Source organism: Scatophagus argus, chromosome 20 (genome assembly GCF_020382885.2).
Source record: "Scatophagus argus isolate fScaArg1 chromosome 20, fScaArg1.pri, whole genome shotgun sequence".
Classification (NCBI taxonomy): domain Eukaryota; kingdom Metazoa; phylum Chordata; class Actinopteri; family Scatophagidae; genus Scatophagus; species Scatophagus argus.
Window position 1 is genome coordinate 20,057,118 of NC_058512.1, and position 27,006 is coordinate 20,084,123.

General features: G+C 40.7%; 1 protein-coding gene across 3 annotated transcripts in view; it reads right to left on the bottom strand.

The window, feature by feature from the left end:
* The window catches only part of tln1 (talin 1), a 76,086-nt gene that overhangs the window by 13,988 nt on the left and 35,092 nt on the right, over positions 1 to 27,006 (bottom strand). For all 3 annotated transcript variants that reach the window (XM_046375121.1, XM_046375122.1, XM_046375120.1), the window contains 29 exons: positions 25,317 to 25,484; positions 24,877 to 25,171; positions 23,824 to 23,990; positions 23,570 to 23,698; positions 22,058 to 22,171; positions 21,550 to 21,663; positions 20,819 to 20,953; positions 18,554 to 18,682; positions 18,277 to 18,379; positions 16,359 to 16,567; positions 15,290 to 15,409; positions 14,609 to 14,806; positions 13,848 to 13,987; positions 13,670 to 13,763; positions 12,400 to 12,489; positions 11,795 to 11,917; positions 11,474 to 11,617; positions 11,179 to 11,340; positions 10,033 to 10,173; positions 9,495 to 9,676; positions 9,005 to 9,137; positions 7,651 to 7,752; positions 7,311 to 7,481; positions 6,235 to 6,483; positions 4,282 to 4,401; positions 4,005 to 4,151; positions 2,798 to 2,964; positions 1,355 to 1,538; positions 38 to 163 (listed from right to left, as the gene is read on the bottom strand). In XM_046375121.1, coding sequence (XP_046231077.1) covers positions 38 to 163; positions 1,355 to 1,538; positions 2,798 to 2,964; positions 4,005 to 4,151; positions 4,282 to 4,401; positions 6,235 to 6,483; positions 7,311 to 7,481; positions 7,651 to 7,752; positions 9,005 to 9,137; positions 9,495 to 9,676; positions 10,033 to 10,173; positions 11,179 to 11,340; positions 11,474 to 11,617; positions 11,795 to 11,917; positions 12,400 to 12,489; positions 13,670 to 13,763; positions 13,848 to 13,987; positions 14,609 to 14,806; positions 15,290 to 15,409; positions 16,359 to 16,567; positions 18,277 to 18,379; positions 18,554 to 18,682; positions 20,819 to 20,953; positions 21,550 to 21,663; positions 22,058 to 22,171; positions 23,570 to 23,698; positions 23,824 to 23,990; positions 24,877 to 25,171; positions 25,317 to 25,484 — 4,356 coding nt within the window. The remainder of the gene's footprint in view (positions 1 to 37; positions 164 to 1,354; positions 1,539 to 2,797; positions 2,965 to 4,004; positions 4,152 to 4,281; positions 4,402 to 6,234; positions 6,484 to 7,310; positions 7,482 to 7,650; positions 7,753 to 9,004; positions 9,138 to 9,494; positions 9,677 to 10,032; positions 10,174 to 11,178; positions 11,341 to 11,473; positions 11,618 to 11,794; positions 11,918 to 12,399; positions 12,490 to 13,669; positions 13,764 to 13,847; positions 13,988 to 14,608; positions 14,807 to 15,289; positions 15,410 to 16,358; positions 16,568 to 18,276; positions 18,380 to 18,553; positions 18,683 to 20,818; positions 20,954 to 21,549; positions 21,664 to 22,057; positions 22,172 to 23,569; positions 23,699 to 23,823; positions 23,991 to 24,876; positions 25,172 to 25,316; positions 25,485 to 27,006) is intronic.

The following is a 27,006-nucleotide window of genomic DNA, read 5'->3' on the forward strand; positions in this document are numbered from 1 at the left end:
CTAATCTCAGAAGGTTCAACAGCAGTCTGTATCTTACCTTAGCAGAGTTCTTAAGCTGCAGCATGCTGGGGTCATCATAAGGTTTGCCTGCAGCTGCCTTGGTGGTGCTGATGAGGTTGCCCAGGGCTTTGGCCACATCTTTTACTGCATTGATGAGTACCACCTGTAGAGTACAAAACCAGTAAGTAAAACCAGTTTAATTTGATGCCTTTACATATGAAATGAATGTACCTGGACACAGTAAGTAGCAGCAATGTCAAGGCATGTTGGAAATGAAACTATGAGAAAATTTGACAAGTTATGTTACGTCTGATTCTGAAAGGGAGTTTAAGAGCTGAGGGGCCTTGACTTTAAAGTTCAGTCACCTTTAGTTTTGAGCAACAACTTAGGAACAGCTGACAGATAAACTGCCTAGGGCTCTAATACAGCACTCTGGCTCAGAGAGGAGAAGCAATAAAACTGGAAGATACACAAGAGCTCAAACAGATAATCAGGCAAAATGTTAAAAACAGGTCTAAAAGCTGGTGGTGCCCATTTGCAAAATGCTAAAACAGGGCCGATATGATTTTGTCTTCTAGTAGTTGTTAAAAGCCAGAGCAGTTCCATTTTGTACCAACTGAAAGTGTGAGAATGTTTATTTGTTTTCTCATTCAATGCAATTTAAACGCTAATCCAGATCATATATAAGTGTGAAAGATGTTCTCAAGATCAGGTTGATCTTTGAGATGGTCCTCAAGTGATAAAAACATAACTGAACAACTTTTGTTTATGATATTAATACATCTCAACAATCTGGACTGGAGGCCCGGGACAGGCAGCTGTCGCTCTTTATCTGCCCATGAGCCAGTCAATGCCACAACACCCTTGAGCCCTCTTAGAGGCCTGCAAACTGCTGCTATTTTCTGCTAGTGTCCTGTCCTGCTTGGTCTGCGGTAAGTATTTGTATTTGTAATGTAATACCTGTGTTTCAAACTGTGTTGCATATTGTTTTGATGCAAAACATTTGCAGGTGTGTATTTCACATTGTTGTGTTATTTATTTGTCACATCCCCAATAGTAAAAGCATTCAACTGTAGGAACAAGAACAAAAAAAACTTAACTGGGGAGATTTTAAATGTTTTCTTCTGTGTTTCTCATTGTGTTACTTAACATTCATTTTCTGAATGAATGTATCAATTTGTCAATTTGACAAACCTCGTTTAGTCAGAAGTTCAGTAGAATAATCTAAATCTATATTTTGCTTATCACGCACTTTCTTAATCAGTGGATTAGTTTTACAAAGGGTAAGTATAAAGACATGCACAACTGACAAACATGCAACTCATGTTCTGACAGTCAGCTCTGCTGTACATACCTGGGTCTCTGGGTCTTCAGAACCAAGGCTGGCAGCTCCTAGTTTGACCACATCAGCCAGTTTGGTGATGGTAGACACTGAAGACTGAGCAGCCTGGGCCAGTTTCTCCTGACTGGCTCCAGCACCGGACACCAGCAGCTTAGTGTCCTCCACCAGAGCCTTGGCTGTCTTCAGGATGCATTCTCTACACACAGGAACGCCATAAGGTCAGCAGCTATCACTAATGAGCTTTGTACAGAGTGCATATAATTTTAAAATGTAACTAGTGTGACTATACTACATCATCACACGTGGTATTTTGTTGTCTGCACGTCCACTTGTATATAATAATAAATAATAATAAAGCTAATAATAATAAAGCTTGATGACAGATAAAATAATAGGTTTAAGTACTCATGTTGTGATGTGAAAATGTTATATCAATTCAGCATCTGATCAAAAAGATGGTCACAATCCCACCTTTTCATTCCTGTATTATGGAAAAACGGACACGAAAGTGCTTTTGCCAAAAAATATAATACCACAATGGAGTAGACCTTTGACCTTTTGGATATAAAACGTTATCACTACATAATTAGTGCATGAATCCTTGAGCTAAAACAATGTTTTGACCTTTGACATACAAAATCTAATTAGTTCATCTTTCAGTCCAAGTGGATATTTGTGTCGCATTTGAGAAAATTCCATTAAATTATTCCTCAGATATCACATTCACAAGAATGGGATGGACACACAGACAAACAACCTGAAAACATAATGCTGCAGTCACTGCTGTTGCCAGTATAGGCATAACATTTGTATAACAAAGCCCAGTATTTTAATGCACCTTGTTAGTGCCACTGCTGAAAATGTTCCTATTTAGTTTTTCTGTCCTTTCTCCTGAGGAGAGACTAGGGAGAGAAAGAATGTCTCTTTTTTCCCTTGTTCCGTTTGTTTATGTAACAGGATGTACATAAGCACTTCTAATAATGTTTTAGCTCTTACTGTTTCAGTCTAATTCTGTTGAGATAACAGGGGAGGACTGGCAGGAACATATACTTCTGTAGGGTGGCTTAAGAACAAAATTCCTACAAATCTTTCATGAATGAAACATGAAAACCTTTTTTGTCACTGTTTATCTGAAATATAAAAAAATAACAATTTGAGGTGAATCTTGATCAAATAAATTAAATCAGTAACAGGATGTGACTAAATGGCTGGATAATTTCTGGAAACTCGATTTCAACCAGCTGGGTGGCTGGGACTGTAATTGACTCTGAACTGCATTTTATCACTTTTTTCCTTTATAGTGTATTGTTGTCATATGTTATGTCACTGCTCTCGTGATGTCTTTTTATTAAGTCATTAAAACGAATAAAGAAAATAGTGAAAATAGAGTTGATGGAATTCATTTGTGTTAATATTGTTTTTGTCAAATTAAATAGAAGAAATCTTGTGACTAACCTGTGATCGGCAAAGGTCTCTGCGTTCTCTCTGTTAAGAGTACCAGCAGTGGCAAACATGATGGTGGTGTCAAGGTCTGCAATGATTCCAGACACAGCACTGGATGCTGTGATGCAGGCCTGAGTTCCACGGTTACCTGCTTGCAGAGACGCCAAAACATGGGAGACCTGCAAGAAACAGAAGAAGTCACTCTTTATGTCTAACAATAATTAAAGTTATGAAAGCAATTCAAATTAAGCTGAAAACCACCATAAATAAAACAAGAACAAAACTCCATGAATGAGTTAACTCAAAACGTCTGACTGGAAAAACGAAATTTCCCAAATGCTAATGTGGGTGGCTCATGGCAGCTAACTACTCATTAGTTAGTACACATATCTTCACTAACAAAAAAGCAAGCTTAATTTAGCCCTTTATGTTGTTTATATGTCTTATTTTGTCATTTTTTTCTTAACAGGAACAACATGAAAAACAAGCAAGAAAAACACATTAAAAAACTTCTTTTTCAAAGCGTACAGAGTAAGTCATCTGTTCCAGGAAATGTATGCAGTTAACAAAGTGACAAATAGTGGGCCAGGTTTTCTGAAGCCATTTTTTGGTGATGGCCTTTTTACTTGGTGCCAAGAAAAGATAAGCTGAAGATAAGCATAATCTCTATTCAACCCATCAAGTAGGCATCCAAGATACAGGGATATAAATGTTGTGCTAAAGTTAAAACCAAGAGGTTTTGATTTTATAGCGGATACCGCTTTCCAAAAAACCTGAATGGGGGACCAGAAAACATGTCCATGATCAGCTGTGATTTCTCCACATTCCCTGCAGCAGCTGAGTCGAGTTCCAGCTTGTTTCAATCTTTGTTTGGGGGGTGATAAAATACTGAATTACATTTTTCCAACAAATGTTTCTCCAGGTCCAGGAGTTAGTGGAGGAAGACTGGGTATTCCAGGCACCCACTCATACATCCTCAGTTATTTTAATATTCAGTTCTCTTTGCCAGCAATGTTTAACATAATCTGTGGTGTCCTTCTTCAGTGATGTGATGCTATTTTATAATTTACTTATAAGACCCTTCGTGCTCCAAGGCACCATGGCTGTATCTGTTGCTCCCTCAGTTCCTACCTTATCTTTGCAATTCTTGTTTAATAAAGACATAAAATGCCCAAATAATGACTGAGAAAAGAAGCAACGGGATTGGATAAGATCTGACCTTTTCAGAGACTTTGCGGGCACTTTCAATCAGCTCTTTCTTGGTGAATGAGTCGTTGGGGCTGCATTGCAGAGCCCCTGCTTTCGCCACCAGTCCTGTACAGCTGAATCCCAACTCACCCACCTGCTTCTTGATGTGAGAACCAATCTGGAAACAGACAGAGATGAATGTGATTAAGGGCATGAAAATGATGGAAAATGAAACCTACAGAGGTGGCATGGTCTGTGAAGTGTCACTTAAAAAAGGGGAATGTTGAGGTACAGCTGCTACAATTTACTTCATCATTCTCTGCAGTCATTGCTGCATATTTGGCCTCATTTGCCAGATTTCCAAACTCATTAGTCAGCTGGTTGGCCAATCCTCCAAGGTCATCTGGGTTGGTATTTGACTTGGTCACCTGAAGAGAAATGAAAAACCACATTAGTGGAGTATTTAAAAGTGCATCTATCAGGTTTTCATCAGGTAGATTAAAAAAAAAAATAAAAATACTGCAGATGTGTAACTAAAATGGACGTACATTAGGCTAATTTTTAATTAATCAATCTCATCTTGTGTTGTTCACTTTTTCATACTCTGTACTATATTGTACTGGTGTATGAACTCAGGTGAACTTTTCAACCCTTCATCTTTGAATAAAGAAAGAAAAAAAATCATTTGACGGCATCATGGTAGCTCATGGGTAGATGACACAATCCAGTACAGAGGCTGCGGTCCGATTCCAGTTCACGGCCCTTTGCTCTTCTTTTCTGTCTCACTCTACAGCCATTTTATCAAATAAAAAATGTCTGAAAATTAAAGCTGCAAGCAGCATTGAATGGACCCTTGCACAATTGTTTTGGACCCTAAAATACAATGTTCAGTGCCACTTACAATGTACACTATGTAGCGGCAGAGAACACCCACTAATTATATATTATGTTTCAGCATGTCAAGTATGGAATTCATCATTAAAATTTCAGTTTTTGGCTACTGACCACCGGATGCCAATTGAATTCAAAATGGCCGACTCCCCAGTGTGTTTATAGTGTGAAGACTTGAAGACTTGAAATGAAAAGACTTTTTCATAAATATGATTCATATGCTTACCAGCTTTTGTACATCTAGGTGAAACTTACAATGAGAGCTGTTTAAAATATTAAAGTATTGTAAGGGGCAGTATCAAGCCATTTTGCACAATCAATCCTGAGACCTTTATCAGATTTCAGTGTTTGTCACATATGATGCGTGTGCCAGTTTTCATTCATTTGAGAGTATACCATCAAAGCCATCAAATATATTAAAAGTCATTAGGGAATGCTATTGAACCAATATGCTCAGCTCAAGCCCAAATAAGAAATCAGGTCAAAATATACAGCAGTTCAAACATGGCTGAAAGTTTCTGAGCATCCTAAAGACTTCAAACATATTTCAAAACTGACTGACTTTTTGTGTGTGACATGCTCTTGTGAAAAAACACTGATGCATGTTCTTTTTGATATCATATCATGATTCTGCAGATTCTGGTGAAAATCAAAGCACCTTTATCCCAACAGCACGGTGCTCTGGAGTCTGCTGACCACGCCATTGATCTACTGCTTGTTTTAGTTTGCCATTCTAAAGCAATATAATCAAACAATATTTCCTGAAAGAGAGGCTAGTTCCACTACTTGGAAAGCCTTATGATTTTAAGTGTCAAAGTTCAATCAGTTTGAACTGTGCATGAAGCAAACAACAAACATAAAAGTGGACAAGGAGAAAATTTAATTTGAACACAATGATACTGAAATAGGGTTGGGGCCTACTTTGTCATCAGTCCAAACAACACTGGTTTAGCTCAGTGGTTACTTCAAACATCAATTCTCTCTGTAGAATTCGCTGCTCTCTATTGGGGCAGCCTAGAGGTTTGAGAAGCAGCTTGTGACAGGAGGGTCGCCGGTTCGATTCCAACCTGGACTGCCAGGAAAAATTTGGGTGTGGTGGAGTGATAAATATTACCTCCCCTCTCTATTAGCCCGGTGATGTGCCCTTGAGCAAGGCATGCCCCCCCAATTTGCTCGCTGGGCGCCTGACAATGGCAGCCCACCGCTCCTGTGTGTTTCACTGCATGTTGCGTGTGTGTGTGTTTCGATCAGTGATGGGTTAAATGCAGAGAAGTAATTTCCCACCTTGGGATTAATAAAGTGCAATAAGAAAATAAAGACACAAGAGTCATGCCTGATACTGTCATAACTTGTTTAACAAAATGCCTCACCATCTCCTGCACAGTGACAGCTATGGCCTTGGCTGTCTTAACCATGGTAGTCTGGTAGTCCACAAAGGTGCCTTCAGGTTCAAGTGCAGGTGCGTCCTCCATTTTATTGATAGCGTCATTGATAGAATCCACCATGCCACCCACAGCACCTGCCGCACCGGCTGCCTCAGCCAGAGTGGTACCCAGGTCGTCTACTGCTTCTTTCATCATTTGCACTGACTCCTCCAGGGCGTCCTGCATGTGTGCCGCCTGCAAAAAAGGAAACATACTTGAAGTTAAGTTTTAAAAAAGTAACCAGTGAAGAGAGGTGGTACAGGAGTAACACAATCTTGTTTCTTTGAATTCATTAAAAGCTGAGCAGCAATGTTTTGGACTAGCCGAAAGCATGAAATTGTTTTTTGCTTTTACGCAACGTACAAAGGGTCCACATGTAACAAATTATAAGCATGCAGATGACCTTGAGATCATCATAAGAGAGGGAAGACATTTGAAATGTACTTCAGATGGAAGAAGTATGAATGGACAACACACATAACTTGTCATTACATATCACCAAATAGAAAAATATTTGAAGAAAAATAATTCACACACAAAGAGGTTTGTGTCTTCATACATTTACACAAGCTTCACCACAGGCTTCATCAGGCTTGCTTTAGAAAAAAAGAACAATAAAGTCTTTATTTATTGTTCTTTATTCAATACAGTCTTTGGCCAATCACCTAACCCACATCAATGAGTCCCATGTTCATAATGACAGGGTGGGTGAAGAACAACTCCAATGATTACTCTGATCAATGAATGGCAATATGAACAAAATAGTAGAACAACTGATACGAACATATGCAGCCCTTCAGCTGAAAATGGATCTCAATGAAATTATCTTCCTAAATGTACAAAATACATAATATCGATAATATCAATAATGTCACTATGTATAGGCAAGTAATAAACAAAGAAAAGCCACAATAATTGTGTAAAAGGGACCAATGATCAAGTTCCTAGTCTCATTCTGTGTCATTTTGCCGGGTTTCCAGCTTTGCCAGAGTACTCTAATTGACAAGTGTCTGTTTCAGTACCTTGGGGTTTCCTCCAGCCTCCTTTGCAGTGTAGAGCATCTGCAGCGCTGACTCTGTCAGGGTTTTGGTCTGGTCTAAGACAGCCATCTGTTGCTGGCTGCTAAGGATTTTGGATGCTGTGCCAATCGCTGCTATGATCAGGGGTTCAAAGTAGCTGGCCATCTGAGATACCTGTTCAAATTTTACAGAAGTTCAAAACAGAGATTCTGAAATAGAAGGAACAGGTCAGGCTTGAACAAGTTTAACTGATGTCACTGTAATCTAGTCAGTCTTAAGATAAGCCAACAGTCATTTATATTACACTCTTTCATTGGTGTAGAGGTGCTGTCCTCTGTCTTACCTTGTGTCCCAGCTGAGAGGCCTCAGAGCGAGCAGCCACTGCTACAGGTTCAATCAAGTTACTGATCTCATGGACTGAGGCAGCCATCTGCTCATGAAGAGTCTGCAGCACATGCATACGTAAAACTAAGATACATTCACTCACAGGTGTCAGGCACAATAGACTTACTTTAGTAATCTTTTTATATTACATACAAATGTAAACACAATCACAGAAACATGCATTTAATACAGTGCAATACAATACAGTTGTCCAGCAATAACTAAGACCTCGTAAAGGGTGGTAGTGCCGCACTGAAAAACAACAATGTTAGGGTTTTATTTACAAATTGCACAGCTGCAATTTATCTGTAATATCAACTCCATCCCTACCTTGCTACATTTAAAGACCGGTTCTTACACTCTGCATCCACCAGATTGATGTTGCCAGCTCAGTGGTGCATACTCCAGGCCTCTTGCTTTTTTTAGTCTCATGCTAGTTTTGGAAAATACTAACATTCTTCTTTTAAGTCCTAGGTTCACTGCCTCCTTCCTTCTTGTCTGCCCAGCTATGCCATGTTTCCCTAGGTCATCTCAACTGTTTTCCCTGGATTATCTCTGGATCACTCCTAGGACCTTCTGTTTTTTTTGGTACAGTTCTGACCACAGTACCCCACATTCACTCCTGGCACATCATCTCTTGGAATCTCAAGTATAAACAAATCAGTTAACGGTCAGAATCTTCCATTTGTTAATTTCTTTTGGAAATAAACCCTAGAGAGTTTCAGAACTGCTTAACTCAAGTTCTGCTTGAAAAAAAAACCCCAAATCATAACAAACAAGCAGAAAAATTACAAAAAATCTCAGGAGCTTCAACAACATCTCAAACCTTCTTCAGTGAATGGAACTGGTCCAAGTGTAATTAGACATCAGAATCAGAAATGTCTCATTTACACCCTAAAATGGCAGATTGGGTATGAAGAACTACATGAGTCTATGCACCAATTAGGTCCCAAAATGGGACCCTACTTCTGTATGCAACTCTATGCAACTTTTATACTGCACAGATAGCCCATATCCATCAATGGCAACGGACCTGTGTAACTTCAGGTATATATACATACATATCGGTGCCTTTCTGGTAACATGGGAACATGTAACTGTGAAACATAAGACAGTGCATGTGCAAACATGAATTTCATATGTGTTGTTCTGTAAGAGACACCTGAACAGGTGATATTTTGCATGTAATTTCATCATGTGCAACAGACACTGTTGATTTGAACAGCTCTGACAGCACTTCACTTAACACAGGAAGTTTCCAACTTTCAACCTCTGTCCAGGACAGAGCTGTTAAACTGTGCATGTGTGTTTACCTCCATGGAGATGTCCTCTCTGGGTGTTAGCTGCTGACTTATGGCAGCCAGAGAAGCCTGATCAACCTCTCGTATGCAACTGTTCAGCACCTCAACAGCAACATCACATTCTCTCTGGCCAGGAGCCTTTTCTCTGCAAATATGTGATAGAAGGTGTATACAGTGATTTGCCACAAGAAGCAAGAAGGAATGGAACACTGAAGACCAATCAAGAGACTTTTAACTTGTATTACTTGTATCAACTACAGCCAGCAATACTGACCAGGAGTTAAGGGTGTCATAAGATCAATACAGTGAGTTTTTCTCAATACCATGAGCTAAGATTACCTTCTTGCATCCCTGTTAAGAGAGCTAGCAAAGAAGCAATAAATGTGGTGCTGGAGCTGCTAAATGGAAGTATCAGCTGGTCTACCATTACTGAGAAGGAGAGGAGTCATGTCAGAGTGGGAAATGACCCCTGAATCTGGGAAGCAGTCTAACCAGACTTTACCTCATGTTGGTGATGAGTTTCTTGATGGAGTCAGACACAGTCCTGGAGTGTCCCGCCAGCACTGACCACTTCGGAGGGTCCTTGGGGTTGACAGCTAGAGAGCGGGCAGTCTGGATCAGGCCAGTCGAGCTCTCCAGCATTGTCTTGGCTGCGGCCAATATGGGCTCCATGGCTGCATAACCCTTAGGAAAGTGCGAGCAAATCAGGATGAAAATGATTTGCTTACAGTGAGAAATACTGAACAGTACTCTTTCCAAAGATGAAGTTCAGAGGAAGAATCACACATTTTAACTATTGATTATGTCCAGGTACAGACCCTCTATAGTGTTTCCCCGTACTGACTAAACTACATTCAATGAACACAGTACAGAGAAACAGGCAAAGATTCATTTATTTATTTTTTCAAGTATTTTGATTCTGATTCTGAAATTGATCCCAAGCTATTTAATTATTTAACATAGGAGCAGACAGGTAATTTTCTGTCATTGTCAGATCATGCTTTCAATTCACTTCGGACTGTACTTAGGTGAACACATACCTCAGGGCTGATCTGAGCAGGAATGCTGGCAAACTCTGGGTTGGAGGCAAAGGCAGTAAGGTTGTCCACAGCTTCTATCAGAGGACCAGTGGCAGCCTGACACTTCTCTCTGTTCTCCTGATTAAAGGCTCCATCCAAAGCCTGCACAGGAAACATGGCATTCTATCCATGATCACACTAACTGCATCACGGAACTTAACTGGCGCTGATACAAGAGGATTGTAGTATAGGATCAACACTTCCCAACAAAATATGCTTCTAGAGGGGTAGTTTTGGCAACACAAGTCCCAGATCTGTATTATGTAGTATTAAGGTCCATGGACCAGTTTTCTCCAACATATAGGCACAAAACTCAATCATCATTTCAGCTGACACTGTGCTTTTTAAATCAAGAAAAACTAGCTGAGACATGGTAAGCTGGGGCCTTTCAGAGCCCCTTGAACCCGAGGACCCTTAGGCTGTTGCCTGCTTGGCAATCAGAAGGAATGAAAAGAAGGAATTTTATATGGTGCTTTGATCCCAGGAACTTTTGAGGAACTAAATTCATATTGCGACCAGAGGAACCAGGGCCTAAATGTCGTTCCTGATTGATGTTGCTGTTTGTGTACTGCTTTATTTACAAAACAAGAAAGTAATCCAGCATCGATATTAGGACAAAGGATGGACTTTCCGTGTTTTTGATGAAGTTTAAAAATATTAAAAACAAAGTTAGAAACTGCTGACAGCTGACACTCAATCTTTAGAGAGGAGAGGGACACCAGAACAACCATGTCTGACCGTTTTGTGAGTTTTGGAATCTGATAATCACTGATTTGTCAGGTGTTTCAGAGTAAGCAGGGTTTGACTCTCTCTCTTAAGCTTTTGTTTTTCATTCTTAACCTTTTGTGTCTAAAACTGATAACAACACCACCAATACTGTAGAGGAGAGGATATCTAAAAATGTGACCCTGTTTCTCTATTTTAATAGGAATATGTGGCATTTTTGCTCCAGTTGTAAGTCTTGCCATTAGAAGAGAAATAAACACTTTTGCTTGTTCTGACACCAACTGTATGAACTAGTTTGTTTGAAGCAGTCCAGTACTAAGAAAGGCAAAGTGATTATTTGCTTTTCATTTAATTGATGATGAATTTGAAGAGACTACAAACCTTTATGGACTTGACCAGGTTAGCAGTGGTGTTGGCCACTTCTTTGGCTGACTGGACAAACTGTCTCTTGGCAACAGGGCTAGGGGTTTTGGAGGAGGCCAGGCGGCAGGCATTACACAGTGCAGAGGTGTGTTTGGCAACAATGGTGGCTGCAGAGAGAACCTGGACAGAGAAACAGTTGCATTTGGGTGAATCAAGGGTGTCTTTGCCGAACATTAGCATTCACTAAGCTATAGACGAAGCCTGATGATGAAACTTGCCATTACTGTAATGTTGCAGAGAGTTCAGTGTGTACCTGAGACTGAGTACAGGCCGGATCCACCAGGTTCTGGCAGGCCATCTGAATAGACTGATTAGCCCGGGCAAACTGAGCAGGGTCCACCAGACCATTCTGACCTGCTGAACTGTTGGGGTCTGACACTCCAACCAGATAGGCAGCCTAGAGACATCATCAACCACTGTATTACAACCCTAATTCCAACAAAGTTGTGATGTTGTGTAAAACGTGAATAAAAACAGAACGCAATAAGAATGACAAAGTGTGTCAAAGGGAAAAAAAATATTGAATTAGACGAGGTAAAACATCAACATCAGAGTAAGCCTTAGTAATTTTCACCTGTGCAGCTGCTTCAGTCAGACCACACAGGGCTTTGGAGCCAGCACTGACAGAGTCACCAAATTCCAGCAAGTTGGAGTTCTTGGCATTGTGGGAAATGCCAGCCATGGACTCACCAAGGACCTGTCAACAAGAAACCGCAGATTGAAGAATGACTTTTTTTTGTGCTTCTTATGATGAGCAAACAGTGAAAGCAATAATAACAAAAGAAGTTAACTTTCTTAGAATTTCTTACTTACTCTTACTTAGCAAGTACACAGAAAGGTTTTGGTATTGGTAACTTTTAAGGTGGGTATTTTATCAGCACTAGTTTAGGATATCCAAAGGATATCTAACCTCTCTTAACATACAGAAAAACCACACATGCTGTATATGTTGTGCTTTACACAGAATGGGGTTAAACTCAACAACAAAAATTTTCAACTCAACACAAGTAACCACACCAGAGCCAAAACAACAACCTCAAAATGTACCTATATACTGAGTACCACATTAACTAATAACTAAAGAAGTGATTACATTAGAGGAGAATAGCCAGAAAAATGAAATGAGAAACAAATGATGGGAAGAACAAAGTAGTAGAGCAGCAGCGATGAATGTTCTACCTTCGAGTTCTCCATTACGCTTTCAATGCAGTCAAAGTATGAGGACTCACTAATGGCTTCTGTTGGGTTCTCCAGCATCCCCTTCACTGACTGCACACAGACACAACACAGCCAGTCACAACACACATACAAAACATACACTATATCTGCACATTTCAGCTTTTTGTCTCAGGAGTGCTATACTGTATAGATGTTGGTTCTTGTTTTTGTTTTCTTCCTTAATTAACAACATTGTTATTAATTAAATAATAACAATAATTTTTTTCTGATGGTAGCCATGACTTGAAGCCCACACACAACAGGACCAATCATTGCTAATGTAAAACAATTCATATCAAACCATTAACACTCTACTAAAGTTGTCAAAATACTTTGATAAAATATTAATACACTTTTTTCTACAATATAGAAAAAAGTATATATTATGGGGCTGTTTATCAGCAGTTGGGCCAGGCTCCATACTTCCAAGGAAGCGAAATCTTAATGCTTCAGCATGCCAAGACGATGGACAATGCTATGCTTCCAACTTTGTGGCAACAGGCTGCGGAAGGCCCTTTCGTATTCCAGCATGACTGTGCCCTAGTGTAATAAGCAAGTTCTTTAAAGTAAGGGTTAAATGAGTTTGACTGGATGAATTTGGAAGAACTTGACAACACCAGTGCCTGACCTCACTATTGCTCTCCTGTATGAATGGGAAAAAATTCCCACAGAAACACTTGAAAATCTCGCGGAAAGCCTTCCCAGAAGAGTGGAAGCTGTTAGGTGCAAAGTTGTCTATGTATTTAGAATGCAATGTCATTGAAGTCCCTGTTGGTGTAATGGTCAGGTGCCCCAATAGTTTTGTCTATATAGTGTAAAAAGATACGCAATACATCTTTGCTAATATGACAAAGAGTCCTAGGCACACAAATGTGATAATTTCTTTTCACAACCTATGCACAGCTCTGACACAGAAATAATCGCTTAATACTACCAACACATTTGTAATAATGTTGATGAAAATCTGACTGCAAATCTGTTTCTTTTTAGCTCTTATACTTCTGATACTCAAATGTGGATACTGGATTGAAAAAGTATTGAATTCTTGATACATCTGATAACCTTACACTCTTGTATTCTAACTCAAAGTAAACTGTAGCTTCTAAATTCACTTGTCATATATGAGTCAGTCCCTGCTCACAGATTTAGGCCTGACTTATAATGATATTTGTAGGAACAGCATAACTAAGACCAAAGAGAAGAAAAGATAAAATGTGCTGACAGTTATTACCTCTAGCTCTCTAAGTGCATTATCACACTCCTTCTGACCTGGAGCCTGCTGAGTGCACATGGTGATGAGCTGGTTGATACTGTCTGTAACTGCCCTGTGAACACAATGGCACTAAAATGTGAAAGACAGATAGACAGCCAAAAAAAGATTGTGAAACAAAGAGAGCAGTGATTGTTACCGAGCAGCAGCTGCTAGCTGGTTCTTAAGGTTGGGGGAGCTGGGATCAGTTGACAAGGCTTTGGCTGCAAGCAGGAGCTTGCTGGATGACATGGAGATTGTCTTCAGGTTGGACACCACCTGAACTTGGCCCTCTTTAGACTGGAAGAGATGAGGAGGAGAAACTTCACATCTGTAACGCTTCCCACGGTGACGGGACCATATGACAAGTTTTTAAATTACTATGAACACACACACTGTAGCTAATTTTGACTCAATCCCATATACACTATCCAGCAGCCACAAGCACTCACTAGATCACCAAATATGGACCAATCCACTGCTGGAAAATATTCCAAAACAAATGGCTATTTCCTCCTTATGCTTATGGTTTCCAAAAACTACCGTGATAAACTGTTAAATCAAACCATCAAATCATGTCAGCAGTTTTTAAAGAATTTCATATTCAATAGGAACCTGAGATTTACTTGTTGAGAAAAAGAGAAAACTACTGTATATTTTTAACACATATAGGATATTGTTTAGCAAACCAATCATAATGTTTTATGGTTTTTTGTGTATTCTGTTATGAGTCTGCTGAGGATAACCTTGCTGTCATTTCACAAAATAATTAAGTTTCATCCCTTACTGAGAAGCAGTGTTACAGACCAGAAGGTTGAAAACAATTGCTTCACTGCTCCCTCTGGTTTAAAATTTAAGGCTTGTTCACCTCTTAACACAGCCAGCATCACTCATGTGTATGTATTCTCCCATCATATTGACCTGAGATGTTCCGGCCATATCAACGCCAGCCTCAATAAAGTTGCTGAAGTCCTGTCCAAACTTGCTGGTGGCCCTGGCCAAGTCCTGCGTAGTCCCCCTGGACGCCTGGACTACCTCATTGGCTGACTGGTTCAGACCAGCCGCCACCTCATTGAGCTGAGCCTGAACCTCCTGGAAGCTCCTTCCACTGGACGGGAACTACAAAGCAAAGAGAAGCCGTATTAGAGCTCTACCCCATGACTATAAGTCCAATATTTGCAACCACTGAATACAGAAAACTTTTAATGCTGTGCATACCATAAATAAAACAGAAAGTGATTTTTGTGAATTTTCTAATCTTTCTAAACATATATTCAATTAAAAATAGTACAAGAAAAATAAATAAATATATGCTTTTCTGATTTTTATGGCAGTAACATGTTTCAAACAAATTGGCACAGGGGTACCAAAAACTGTAAAAGTTGTGGAATGTTAAAAAACAAAAACCTTTTTGGAACATCCCATAGATAAATGGGTTCATTGGTAACTTTGAAAATGCATTAAAGAAATTATGAGAAACAAGAGGCTACTGGGCTTGGTCCAATACCACAGAGAACATTCACTATGAAACCCACCAAACCTCATACTAAATAGTATTTGCCCCATTTATGCATCAGCAGTAACACAATTTATCCTACTTACAGAATCAGCCAGGAGCGTCTTGCTGGCTTCACCCACAGTGCGGATGGCGTTGTCCACATCTCTCTGGCCAGGAAGGCAGTTCACGCATCTGTTCAGAGCCTGTGACACTGCCTTTGCCACCTACAGACATACACAAACATAATGTTCAATCAATAGAGAGCCAGCATAAATACATTTTTTAAATAAAATAAAAACTAATTACAAAATAAAAACACACTGCCCAAGCGAATGGGCTGCCACCTGTGGTAAATTCAGTTGATTGGCCATGATTTGGAAAGGCACACACACACAAAGGAGATGTTTTGTGGCAGTAGGAATTGGGAGACTAGATGACTCCATCAATGTACAGAGACAGCCTTGCTGACAACCTGCTCCAGACTGCACTGGACCTCAGACTGTGGCGAAGGTTTATCTTCCAACAGGACAAGGACCCTAAGCATACAGCCAACATCACAAAGGAGTGGCTTCAGGACAACTCTGTGAATGTTGAGTGGCCCAGCCAGAGCCCAGACTTGAACCCTATTGAGCATCTCTGGAGAGATGGCTATGCACCAACGCTCCCCATCCAACCTGATGGAGCTTGATGAGCATTGAAGAGTGGGAGAAACTGCCCAAAAATAAGTGTGCCAAGCTTATAGGATCATACTCAAATTGACTTGAGGCTGTAATTGCTGCCAAAGGGGCTTCAACAAAGTATTGATCAGAGGGTATGAATACTTATGTACATGTTATATTTTTGTTTTTTTATTTTTAATAAATTTGCAAAAAATTCAAGCAAACTTGTTTCACTTTGTCATTATGGGGTATTTTGTGTAGAATTTTGAGGAAAAAAATTCATTTAATCCATTTTAGAATGAGACTAACATAACAAAATGTGCAGAAAGCGAAGCGGTGTCAATACTTTCCGGATGCACCGTATGTTCTTTTAATGAGACAATATATCCATGTCACAAATTCATATTGCTGCCGGTATGAACAGTTTTGAAGTGAAATATTTGCAGGCAATGAAGAAATTATAAGATGCCTCCTTTCCTGGAACCCTCACTTCTTCCCCCACTCTTTGTCTGACCTGGGCCAACCTCTGCTGACTCTCTGCATCTCCTGGCTTGGCCATGGCCCTCTTGGTCTCTTCGATCAGGTTGGCTGACTTATCCATGACGTCACCAGCACAGTCCAGCATGGCATTCCGGGCTGGTAAGTCGTCTGTGGTGGCAGCAACCCCTCTGGCGGCTGAAGCCAAAGCCTTCAGAGCCTGAGCCACGTCTCTGGCTGCCATGCCTAGATTCAACAGGAGAGAGGAGAGTAACTTAATGAATACCATGAATGAACTTGGTACAATGGAGATTCAAACTGTTAAAAATTATATAAATAAACAAGAACAGTACTCAGAAAGTGCAGATCCCAGTAAACAGTCCAGTGTTTTATGAAGATTAAATCTACAACAGCAATCACTGTATGTCTGGATAGATTTCCAAAAGTGTTGTTATATCAAAATATGGTTGTGCATAAGTGAAGCATCAGTATCACTTCTCAGTCATCACTTATGACCCACTAGAAATATGTGGTGGTATCTGCAGAGAACTTTTGTGTGCGTGTACTTTCTTGTTCTTTTAATTAGTTTAATTAATTACCGTAAATTTCAGACTATAAGCCACTACTTTTTTTCCACACTTTGAACACTGCGGCCTATACTATGGTGCGGCTAATGCATGTTTTTTTTCATGCCGCCAAAAACATTTTGCCTCGTAACAGTAGACCAATAAAATTGATGAGTAGTTCACAGAGATCCAATGAAATTGTGCGAAAAATCAAGCGCACACCTCTCAATTCCTCATCCCTCATCAACATGGAAAACACTCGAAGATAAGCATATGATGTAGCTTTTAAGTTAAAGGCGATCAATCTGGCGGTTCAAGAAGGAAATCGAGCTGCTGCACGTAATCTTGGCATAAATTAATCGATGGTGAGACGGTGGAGACGCCAGTGTGAAGACCTGAGTCAGTGCAAAAAGACGACAAAAGCTTTCAGAGGTATTCATAGCAGATGGCCTGAACTTGAAAACTTTGTTGAGGACTGGGTTAACAGTCAGAGAGCCGGCAGCTGCGGTGTTTCCACCGTGCGGATCAGACTAAAGGCTAAAGCAATCGCCACCGAAATGAAAATCAAATATTTTAGAGGTGGGCCATCGTGGTGTTTTAGATTTATGAGACGAAAAGGCCTGTCCGTCAGGGCACGCACAACTTTGTGTCAGCAGCTCCCTCCTGACTACTAGGAAAAACTTGCTGTGGCCTGTACAAGTACAAAATTGATTTTCTTTCTTAAATTAGAGCATGTGGCTTTTAATCAGGTGCGCTCTGTAGTTCGGAATTTACGGTAGTTATTTTCAAGTGTGAGTTTGAGGGTAATGGGCTTGTAGGCCCCAGCTAGTCAAAGTGCACAGAGTGTCAGGATAGAATGTAGAGTAAAAACACAGTGACCAGGTTACATTGTCTCTGTCTTTCTCTTCTTCTATCTGTGTCATGGATATATAAAGTGCAATAAAATTTAAAATCATCTGAGATAAACTATTCTGTTACTGTAAAAGGAAGCAGGGGGAAACACGGAAAATTTCAGTTCCCTTAAAAAAATATATATACAGTATATATATATATATATATATTCAAATGATTTTTTTTTTTTTAGATTTTTTTTAATAATGAAATATTTCAATTTGATTGGTTCTTTGTATAATACAACCTGATGCAAACAGTCAGCTTGCACATTTTCAGTTAGTTCATTTCACAGGTGCAGAATAAATTTTATTTTATAATTTAAAAAAAAAAAAACACATTACTTCTAATATTTTGGTTGGAGTACACTGGAGGGAACTTTCATTTATTCACGTGGCAAAACATATTCCAATGGATTGTGACTACAGGGTAGTCAAAACAAATTAGTGACATTTTATTTTCCATCGCACTTGTTCAGAGTGTTAATGTTAAACCCACCTGTGTAGTTCTCATTGCCCTGAGTAGCCTCACTCAGTAGCTGGGCAATGGCTGAACTCACAGCCTTGGTACTGGTACCCAGATCCTGGGAGCATTTCTCAAGCTGAACAATACAGCAAGGAGACATAAAGAAACCAAATGATACTCATACACACACTCTACACATTTCTTCAGTTCACCTGTTGAGTAATTTGAGAAATGAAGCTTATTCTGCCCTGGGTATCTAGACCTGGCACAAGCTGATAAGGAAAAAAGACTGTGTGAGTGTGAGTATCACCGTCTCTCCTGGCAGTGGTTTGAGCTTGCCCTCTTCAGCTGAAGCCTTGGCCTCTTTGATGTCCTTCTCCAAATCTCTCACCATTGACAGAGCACTGTCTATTTCCAATGGACCACATGCTTCCTGAGCCTGGACACACGAACAGACAGACAAAGACAGCCTTCTGACAAAATGGACACTAATGCAAAAGTCTAATCTGTGTGTCTAGTCTAGCAGCAGGCCTGAAAATAATTTTCTTATTTAGACAGGATATGACGAAAACAAAGCTTCCCTCTAGAGAAGAGTAAGAATGTTGAAATAAATATTACCATATTTCTGATAGCTTTACAGATGACAAACTCTAGCCATGCCCTGTAGTCACCCCACCCCCCACAACACAGACCTGCACTACAAACACTTAATCCTACAAGTGCAATATTACGGACTACTTTCCCTACCTCATACTTGCATACAATTGCACATGCATATTTATGCTACACATGCTACAACTGGCTTCTTTATTTAAATATTTAGTTTTATATTCTATTTGTATTTAGCTTAGATATTCTACTTTTTATTTTTCTATTCTACTATTTTATTCAACTTTTCATTTCACATTTTTATATTCTACTTATTGCTCCCGGGACCTGAGTCCTAATTTCGTACCATAAACATGTAAATGTGAGCTGGTATGACAATAAAAGTTCCTTGAATCCATGCATATGGCAAATGTTTGATTTTTTTTTCTTATAAAATCAAATAAAATATAAAAACACCTACTGAATGTGTATATATATATATATATATGCATACAGTATATGTATGTATGTATGTATGTATATATACACTACTGTACAAAAGTTTATAGTACTGTACATATACAGTACTGTGCAAAAGTTTTAGGCAGGTGTGAAAAAATGCTATAAATCAAGAATGCTTTCAAAAATGGAAGTGTTAATAGTTTATTTTCATAAATTAACAAAATGCAGTAAATGAACAGAAGAGAAATCTAAAATCAATCGGCCGTGGCCTAGAGGTTGGAGAAGCAGCTTGTGATCGGAAGGTCGCTGGTTCGATTCCCCCAATGGAGGAGCAGGAAAAATCTGAGTGTGGTGGAGTGATAATGTCCCCATCCCCCATGATGTACCCTTGAGCAAGGCACTTAACCCCCAATATGCTCCCCGGGCGCTTGATGCAGCCCACTGCTTCTGTGTGTTTCACTGCATGTTGTGATTGTGTTTCAATCAGTGATGGGCTAAATGCAGAGAAGTAATTTCCCAGGTTGGGATTAATAAAGTAACTTAAAAAAAGAATATATATATATACATATATATATATATATATATATATATTTAACAATAATGTTGTGTTTTAAGCCTCCTACACAGCTGTTTCTGTTTCAGCTAATGACTGCATTTCAACCTAAATGTGAAATTGATGATCATTAGCACCTGTTTGGTATAATTGGTTGATCATACACCTGAGTATAATCCCTGACTTTGTGCAAATGTATCTATATGAACTGATGCTGGTTTGAAGGGAAAGGGCAGTAACATTGAATATTGATTTGATTTAAATTTCCCTTTTGTTCGCGCACTTTGCATTTTAGAAATTGATAAAAATAAACAATTGTTATTAAATAAACAATTATATATAACAATTTATATCTATATTTTCAATTATTATTTATATTTTTATATTTATATTTATATTATATTTTTGACAGCATTCCCTCAGTCTTTGAGTTGTCATTTTCAAAAATGAATCTGTTCATATAATCATTATCATCATGGCTGCCAATTTACTTGTTATGATTTCAGAAGGATATTTCTGTTGCTCCTCACACTATAACATCATCTGCCATAGGCTTTAGTGATCTGCTGTTTAATATCTTTTATCTTTTCCTCCTTACCTTATTATATTGTTACATATATATATATATATACATAACATTAAAATATTTTTAGCATCTATCTTTATGTCAATTTACTCATTATTTGTATCACAGTACTTTTTACTGATATTTTTGGGAATGTAACTTGCTCACAGACAGAGCTGAATGGGATGCCTAAAAATCTGACAAGACTTGACAGTATTAATACAGTCAATACAGTGCTCAGTACAGTAGTAATTGTCGAATAGACATGTTGTATCTTGTAGAGGAAGTGGGATTAAGTTAGACAAAGTTCTGGAGTGTTCGCTGGGTAATTCTTAAAAGGCTGTTAATGAATTTTGGTGAGTCCACATTATAAAGACTATATCATACAGACGGTTGAAAGACAGTACCTTCTGTGATGCAGTGCGGAGCTCAGTCAAAGCACTGGCCAGGTTCTTAGCACATTGGCTGAGTTGCATAGCTGAAGCCTGGTCACTGATGGTGGGAACTGTTGCCTTGGAGGCTGTTACCATCTTTGCACCAGGCTAGTAGAGAAGAGAAAGAGAGGGAAGCTATTAACACTGGGTTTCATTTAAACAAGATTGCGACAGGCTAGCAGAGAAGAGAAAAAGAGAAAGAGGAAAAGAGAAAATACTATCAACACTAGGCTTCATTAGCTAATTTTAGAGCCTTTCCAGGAGTGTGTCAAAAACAACTTATGTTTGTACTAAAGGTGGATTGCTGCAAAAGTCCTTGCCCTAACCCTAACCCATTAGCGCCAAGGGGTCTTCTTTAAAGGGTCAAATGAAAAGGGAAGGTCATTAAAAACATTCACCAACCTCATCCTCTAGACTATGAATATTTACATTAATACAATGTATTTTTAACCATTGCTTCATACTGTGGACCATACTCCCAAGTATGCTGTTGTTCTATTTTTTCTGGATTTGTGACTCTTGAGTTGAACATGAACACAGGTTATTTATAAATACAACAGAAATAATCTTGCAGAGACTTGCAGGGTAGTTACAGTCAACATATCTTGTGAAAAACACCAAAAAAACAATGAATTGTCACTTATTCCTCTGTGCCATACAATTCCATTGCTGGTGCTTCCAGTATAAAAAAATGTGAGTGTTACCTGGAGGAAGTTCTGGCTGGCGCTGATGAGGGCCAGCTGAGCACTGGGGCTGTCAGGCTGAGACTGGCTGCCTCTGACTCCCTGAACCAGCTGAGGGATCTGCTCTGCCACCACCTGATGACACACAGACACACACACAGGATTTTACCTCACATTTAAAAAAATTGAATGGAGCTCTATGTTCTGTTCTGTCCTCTCTATTTAGCTCATCCTAAGTCTAACTGAAATTAGAGTGAATGTTCTGTTATAATTCAGTTCATAAAAGCAGACACTGTAACCAGAAGTGAGAAATCTATGTATTTATGTAGGTCAGAATACATTCATCTTTGTTGTAAACCTGTGTTTTTGACTTCACAACTGGATTATTTGCTGTAATTTCAGTTAGACTTGCAAACACAAGATGTGAACAGTGAGAGAACAAGCAAAAAAACTAAAAATGAAAACTAAACTTATGTTTAGAAGACAAAGTGGTCTGTGAAGAGTGCTCAACAATCTGATGTAGGTTTACCTTGCAGCTCTGGACAAGCTGCTGCTGGGCAGCCTGGTTCCTGTTCGAGGAGGCAGCATGCTGGGCAGCAGCTATGGTCTGAGTGGCTGCTGCTGCTGCCTGTTTGGCTGCATTCTGACAGGAAACAGATGTGTCAGCTTTAAACACTGTATTTGTGTATGAGTAGCAATAAATATCATTTAGGTTTGTATAACTGATAATATCAGCAGAACCAGTATGAGGACACTTAAATTAAATTAAAAATTAAATGACCAAAAGAGCCAAGTGTTAATTATTCCACAATATCATGTGATAACAGTCACATAATATTGCAGAAGTAATACTCTTCTTGCAGTTCTTTTAGTTTAAGAGCAAGAAATACTCGAACCGGGTGGTGGACACCTGAAGTAAGGTATGCCGTCAAGCTGAAGAAGGAGTGCTATCAAGCCTGATTGTGGGACTCCCAAGGCAGCTGACGGGTAGCTGACGGGAAGGACAAACGTGCTGCCGCCCGAGCAGTCATGGAAGCAAAAATTTGGGTCTGGGAAGAGTTCGGAGAGGCCTGACTTCAACTGGGGACATTGTCAGACGGTGGAAGAAATACTTTGAGGATCTCCTCATTCCTGCTGACACACCTTCTGTCATGGAAGCAGAGACTGGGCACCCAGAGGCTGATCCATTCATCACCCTAGCTGAAGTCTCTGGTTTGGGATTTCATCTCTGCTTTTTGCAGACAATGTTGTCCTGTTGGCTTCTTCAAGCCAGGACCTTCAGCGTGCACTGGGGAGGTTACAGCCGAGTGTTAAGGGGTTGGAGAATCAGCACCAAATCTGAGGCCTTGGTTCTCAACCTGAAAAAGGTGGTCTGCCCCCTCCAGGTCGGAGGAGAGCTCTTCCCTCAAGCGGAGAAGTTCAAGTATCTTGGGGTCTTGTTCACAAGTGAGGGAAGATGGGAGTGTGAGATTGACAGACGGATCAGTGCAGCGACAGCAGTAATGCAGTTGATGTATCGGTCCGTCGTGATAAAGTAGGAGCTGAAGTCGAGGATCTGGATTTACCAGTCAGTCTACTTTCCTACCCTCACCTATGGTCATGAACTTTTGGGTCATGACCGAAAGAACAAGATCTCGGATAAAACTGGTCGAAATGAGCTTCCTCCACAGGGTATTGGGGTGCTCCCTTAGAGATAGAGTGAGGAGCTCCGTCACCTAGGAGGAGCTCGGACTAGAGCCGCTGCTCCTCCACATCGAGAGGAGTTAGTTGAGGTGGCTTGGGCGTCTGTTTCGGATGCCCCCCTGGAGGTGTTTCGGGCACATCCCACCAGGAGGAGGCCCCAAGGAAGACCCAGGACCCATTTTAAAAGGTGACTGAATTTTGTTAATTGAATCTGATGTGGAGCTGTTGCGATTCCAAGGCAATAAATCATCAATCTGGTCAATACAATTACTCTGTGTAGGCAACACAAAACACAATCAGGAATTGCAAATATCAATAAGATTTCTGTAGTTCTTTGTTTTATTTTCTTCCTTTTTACCTCCAGCTTATTGACAAGACGTTTCTTGATAGCATTCTGTGCAGCTGCATTGGTGGCCATGCGGAGACCTTCTGCAGCCTCTCGCAACTTCTGCTGCTGCTCCTCACTGTCAGGATTTGCTGCTGCACCCTGACATAAAACACAGACCATTACACAGTAAGACATCTGTTCTTGAATTTCCCACGGGATCAACAAAGTATCTATCTATCTATTACGTGAAAACAAGCCTATGAAACAGAAAGACAAGTGTAGACCTTAGCAGCCTCCACCATCTTTGCAGTGGCATCAGCCAGCAGTTTGGCAGCTGACAGTAGCTTGCGTGAGTTCTCCAGGTCTGACTCTCCCTCTGCATCCATTTTGATGGCATTGACCAGATCAGATGTGGCCTGAGCAAGAATACGAGCCTGACGAACCATCTCTCCTGGTGGATGAGAGGAGAGGGAAAGGATGAAAACATTGGATTCTGAAGGAAAATTCCACCCTTGGGGCTACTATCATTGCTAGATATCATTCATATTTTATATTCTCTGCAGTGTTCATCATAGTGCATGATACACATGTCCCTGACACCTCTTGCAGTCAGACTGCTTAGTTTTGTTTTTCCTGATTTATTTTGTTAGATTTTATATGTTGTATAATTCTACTTTCATGCTTCCATCTGTTTTCCCACCACTGTGAGTAGCTTTCTCCGGTTCAGGTTCACCTGTTTCTAGTTACCCCTCGTGTATGTATAATAAGCTTTCAATGTATCTAGTCGCTAGTTCCTTATGTACCTTCATGTCCTTCATTTCAGCATTCATTCTTGTGTTTTGACTCCCTGGCCTTTTGGACATCTAATTGCCATTTTGGCTTTGCCTTCACTCAACCCCTTGGATCTGTCTGCCTGGTCACCTGTGATTTTGAAGCCAGTTCTCTGAGCCTCTTTGTAGCCTTAGCTTTAGAGGAGCTCCAAACACTACTGATTTTCTTTGAAATCCCTTGAAAACAGCTCCCTCACTGACTGACCAAATATTCAGCAATAATAGTTAGCCATGTCTTGTTAAAGTCTTGTTAGAGTCCGCTATCTAGTATTTATAACATCTCTATGCTACCTCCTCTCGAGACCATCAGTATCCACAACACATACCGTATTATATCTGATATTTGATCAAGCCATCAGATATCTTTTACAAAAAGCTAAAAATTGAGAATTTGTAGATGTCTAAATGCATTAATCTGGAGCAGACTGATTTTTATGCCAAGCTGAAAGTAAACACAGCATGATCTGTGCGAACTCTCTGGTCATGGTTTTAGCTCTCTTCACGTACCAGCATCTCCCATTGAGCTGAAGATGTTCTCTGTAACATCCAGAATACGATCAGTGGCTTCTCCATGGCGTCCAATAGGATGGGCTCCACTGGCGTACTGTTTGATGTGTTGAAGCAGCTCATTGAGGGCCTGAGTCACACCTGTTGCAGCCACACCCACCTGTTTCAGGAGGCCCTCATCACCGGTGGCCCCCTGTGATGCCTCTACACATCCTTCTACTGATTTGGCGACCAGTTTGCCTGCCTCAATCAGCTGTTCCTGGCATACTGGGGAGCTGATGGTTGGAGCCACCACCTTGACAAGGTGAAGTAGGTGAAATAGTGAAGTGATAATATGCATTCACATACAACAAAAAAATCCAAGTTTATAAAACTGTTCTGCTCAATTACCAGATTGTGAATACTATGGTAACTGTTCAGCTATCAGGTAGATTACTCACCTTGGTGCAGGCCACCAGCTGAGATGTGGACAGAGCACACTGAGTAGCTGCAGCAATGACCCGGTTCTGCTGGGCTGAGTCCTCTGCCTTCTGGGCCACGTTCTTGGCTTTGAGCACAAGAGCTGCTGCAGCATTAGCCACAGCCTTAGCCAGTTGCATCAGCATGTCCTGTTAACAGTTAACACATGCAATAGTTAGCATTACATTACCAGTGAGGGTTGAAGGAAGGACTCTTATTAGTGATATTGTGTTGTAAAAATTTGAATGTTGGTAATTACATAAATGTATGGAATACATAATCACTATATGAAAAGAATAATAAATCTAGCAATATTGCAGGGAAGTAAAATGACTGGAAAAGATTTGGCAGTGTTCCTGGCACTGCCTCAGAATCTTGATTTTCTCACAAGTCTGGAATACTTCCCACATTTAACCCATAACTGGGAGACAATTCTGGGTATGTAAAAAACTGAAATTTGTCTTAAATGGCTCCAGAAAGTCATTTAAAAATAAACCTGTTTGTACAAATACTTACTCAGTGAGGGCCAATAATGTTACAAGGTGGCCATTGTCAATTGTATTCAAAATAACATACTTTCACTGCATTATACATGTTTTGATTTGTTTTTTCTTTTTTGCAGGTTTTTGTAGTGTTACATCCATCCATCCATCCATCTTCTTCCGCTTTATCCGGGACCGGGTCGCGGGGGCAGCAGCTTGAGCAGGGATACCCAGACTTCCCTCTCCCCAGACACTTCCTCCAGCTCTTCCGGGTGGACCCCAAGGCGTTCCCAGGCCAGCTGAGTGACATAGTCCCTCCAGCGTGTCCTGGGTCTTCCTCGGGGCCTCCTCCCGGTGGGGCATGCCCGGAACACCTCCCCGGGAAGGCGTCCAGGGGGCATTCGGAACAAATGCCCGAGCCACCTCAACTGGCTCCTTTCGATGTGGAGGAGCAGCGGCTCTACTCCGAGCTCCTCCCGGGTGACAGAGCTCCTCACCCTATCTCTAAGGGAGCGCCCCGCCACCCTGCGGAGAAAGCTCATTTCAGCCGCTTGTATCCGAGATCTCGTTCTTTCGGTCATGACCCAAAGTTCATGACCATAGGTGAGGGTAGGAACGTAGATTGACTGGTAAATTGAGAGCTTCACCTTGCGGCTCAGCTCTCTCTTCACCACGACGGGCCGGTACAACGACCCCATTACTGCTGTCGCTGCACCAATCCGCCTGTCAATCTCACGCTCCCATCTTCCCTCACTCGTGAACAAGACCCCGAGATACTTAAACTCCTCCACTTGAGGCAGGAACTCTCCTCCAACCTGAAGGGGACAGACCACCTTTTTCCGGTCGAGAACCATGGCCTCGGATTTAGAGGTGCTGATTCTCATCCCAGCTGCTTCGCACTCGGCTGCGAACCTCCCCAGCGCACGCTGAAGGTCCTGGCCTGAAGAAGCCAACAGGACAACATCATCCGCAAAAAGCAGAGATGAAATCCTGTGGTTCCCAAACCAGACACCCTCCGGCCCCTGGCTGCGCCTAGAAATCCTGTCCATAAAAATAATGAACAGGACCGGTGACAAAGGGCAGCCCTGCCGGAGGCCAGTATGCACTGGGAACAGGTCCGACTTACTGCCGGCAATGCGGACCAAGCTCCTGCTCCGAGAGTACAGAGACCGCACAGCCCTTAGCAAAG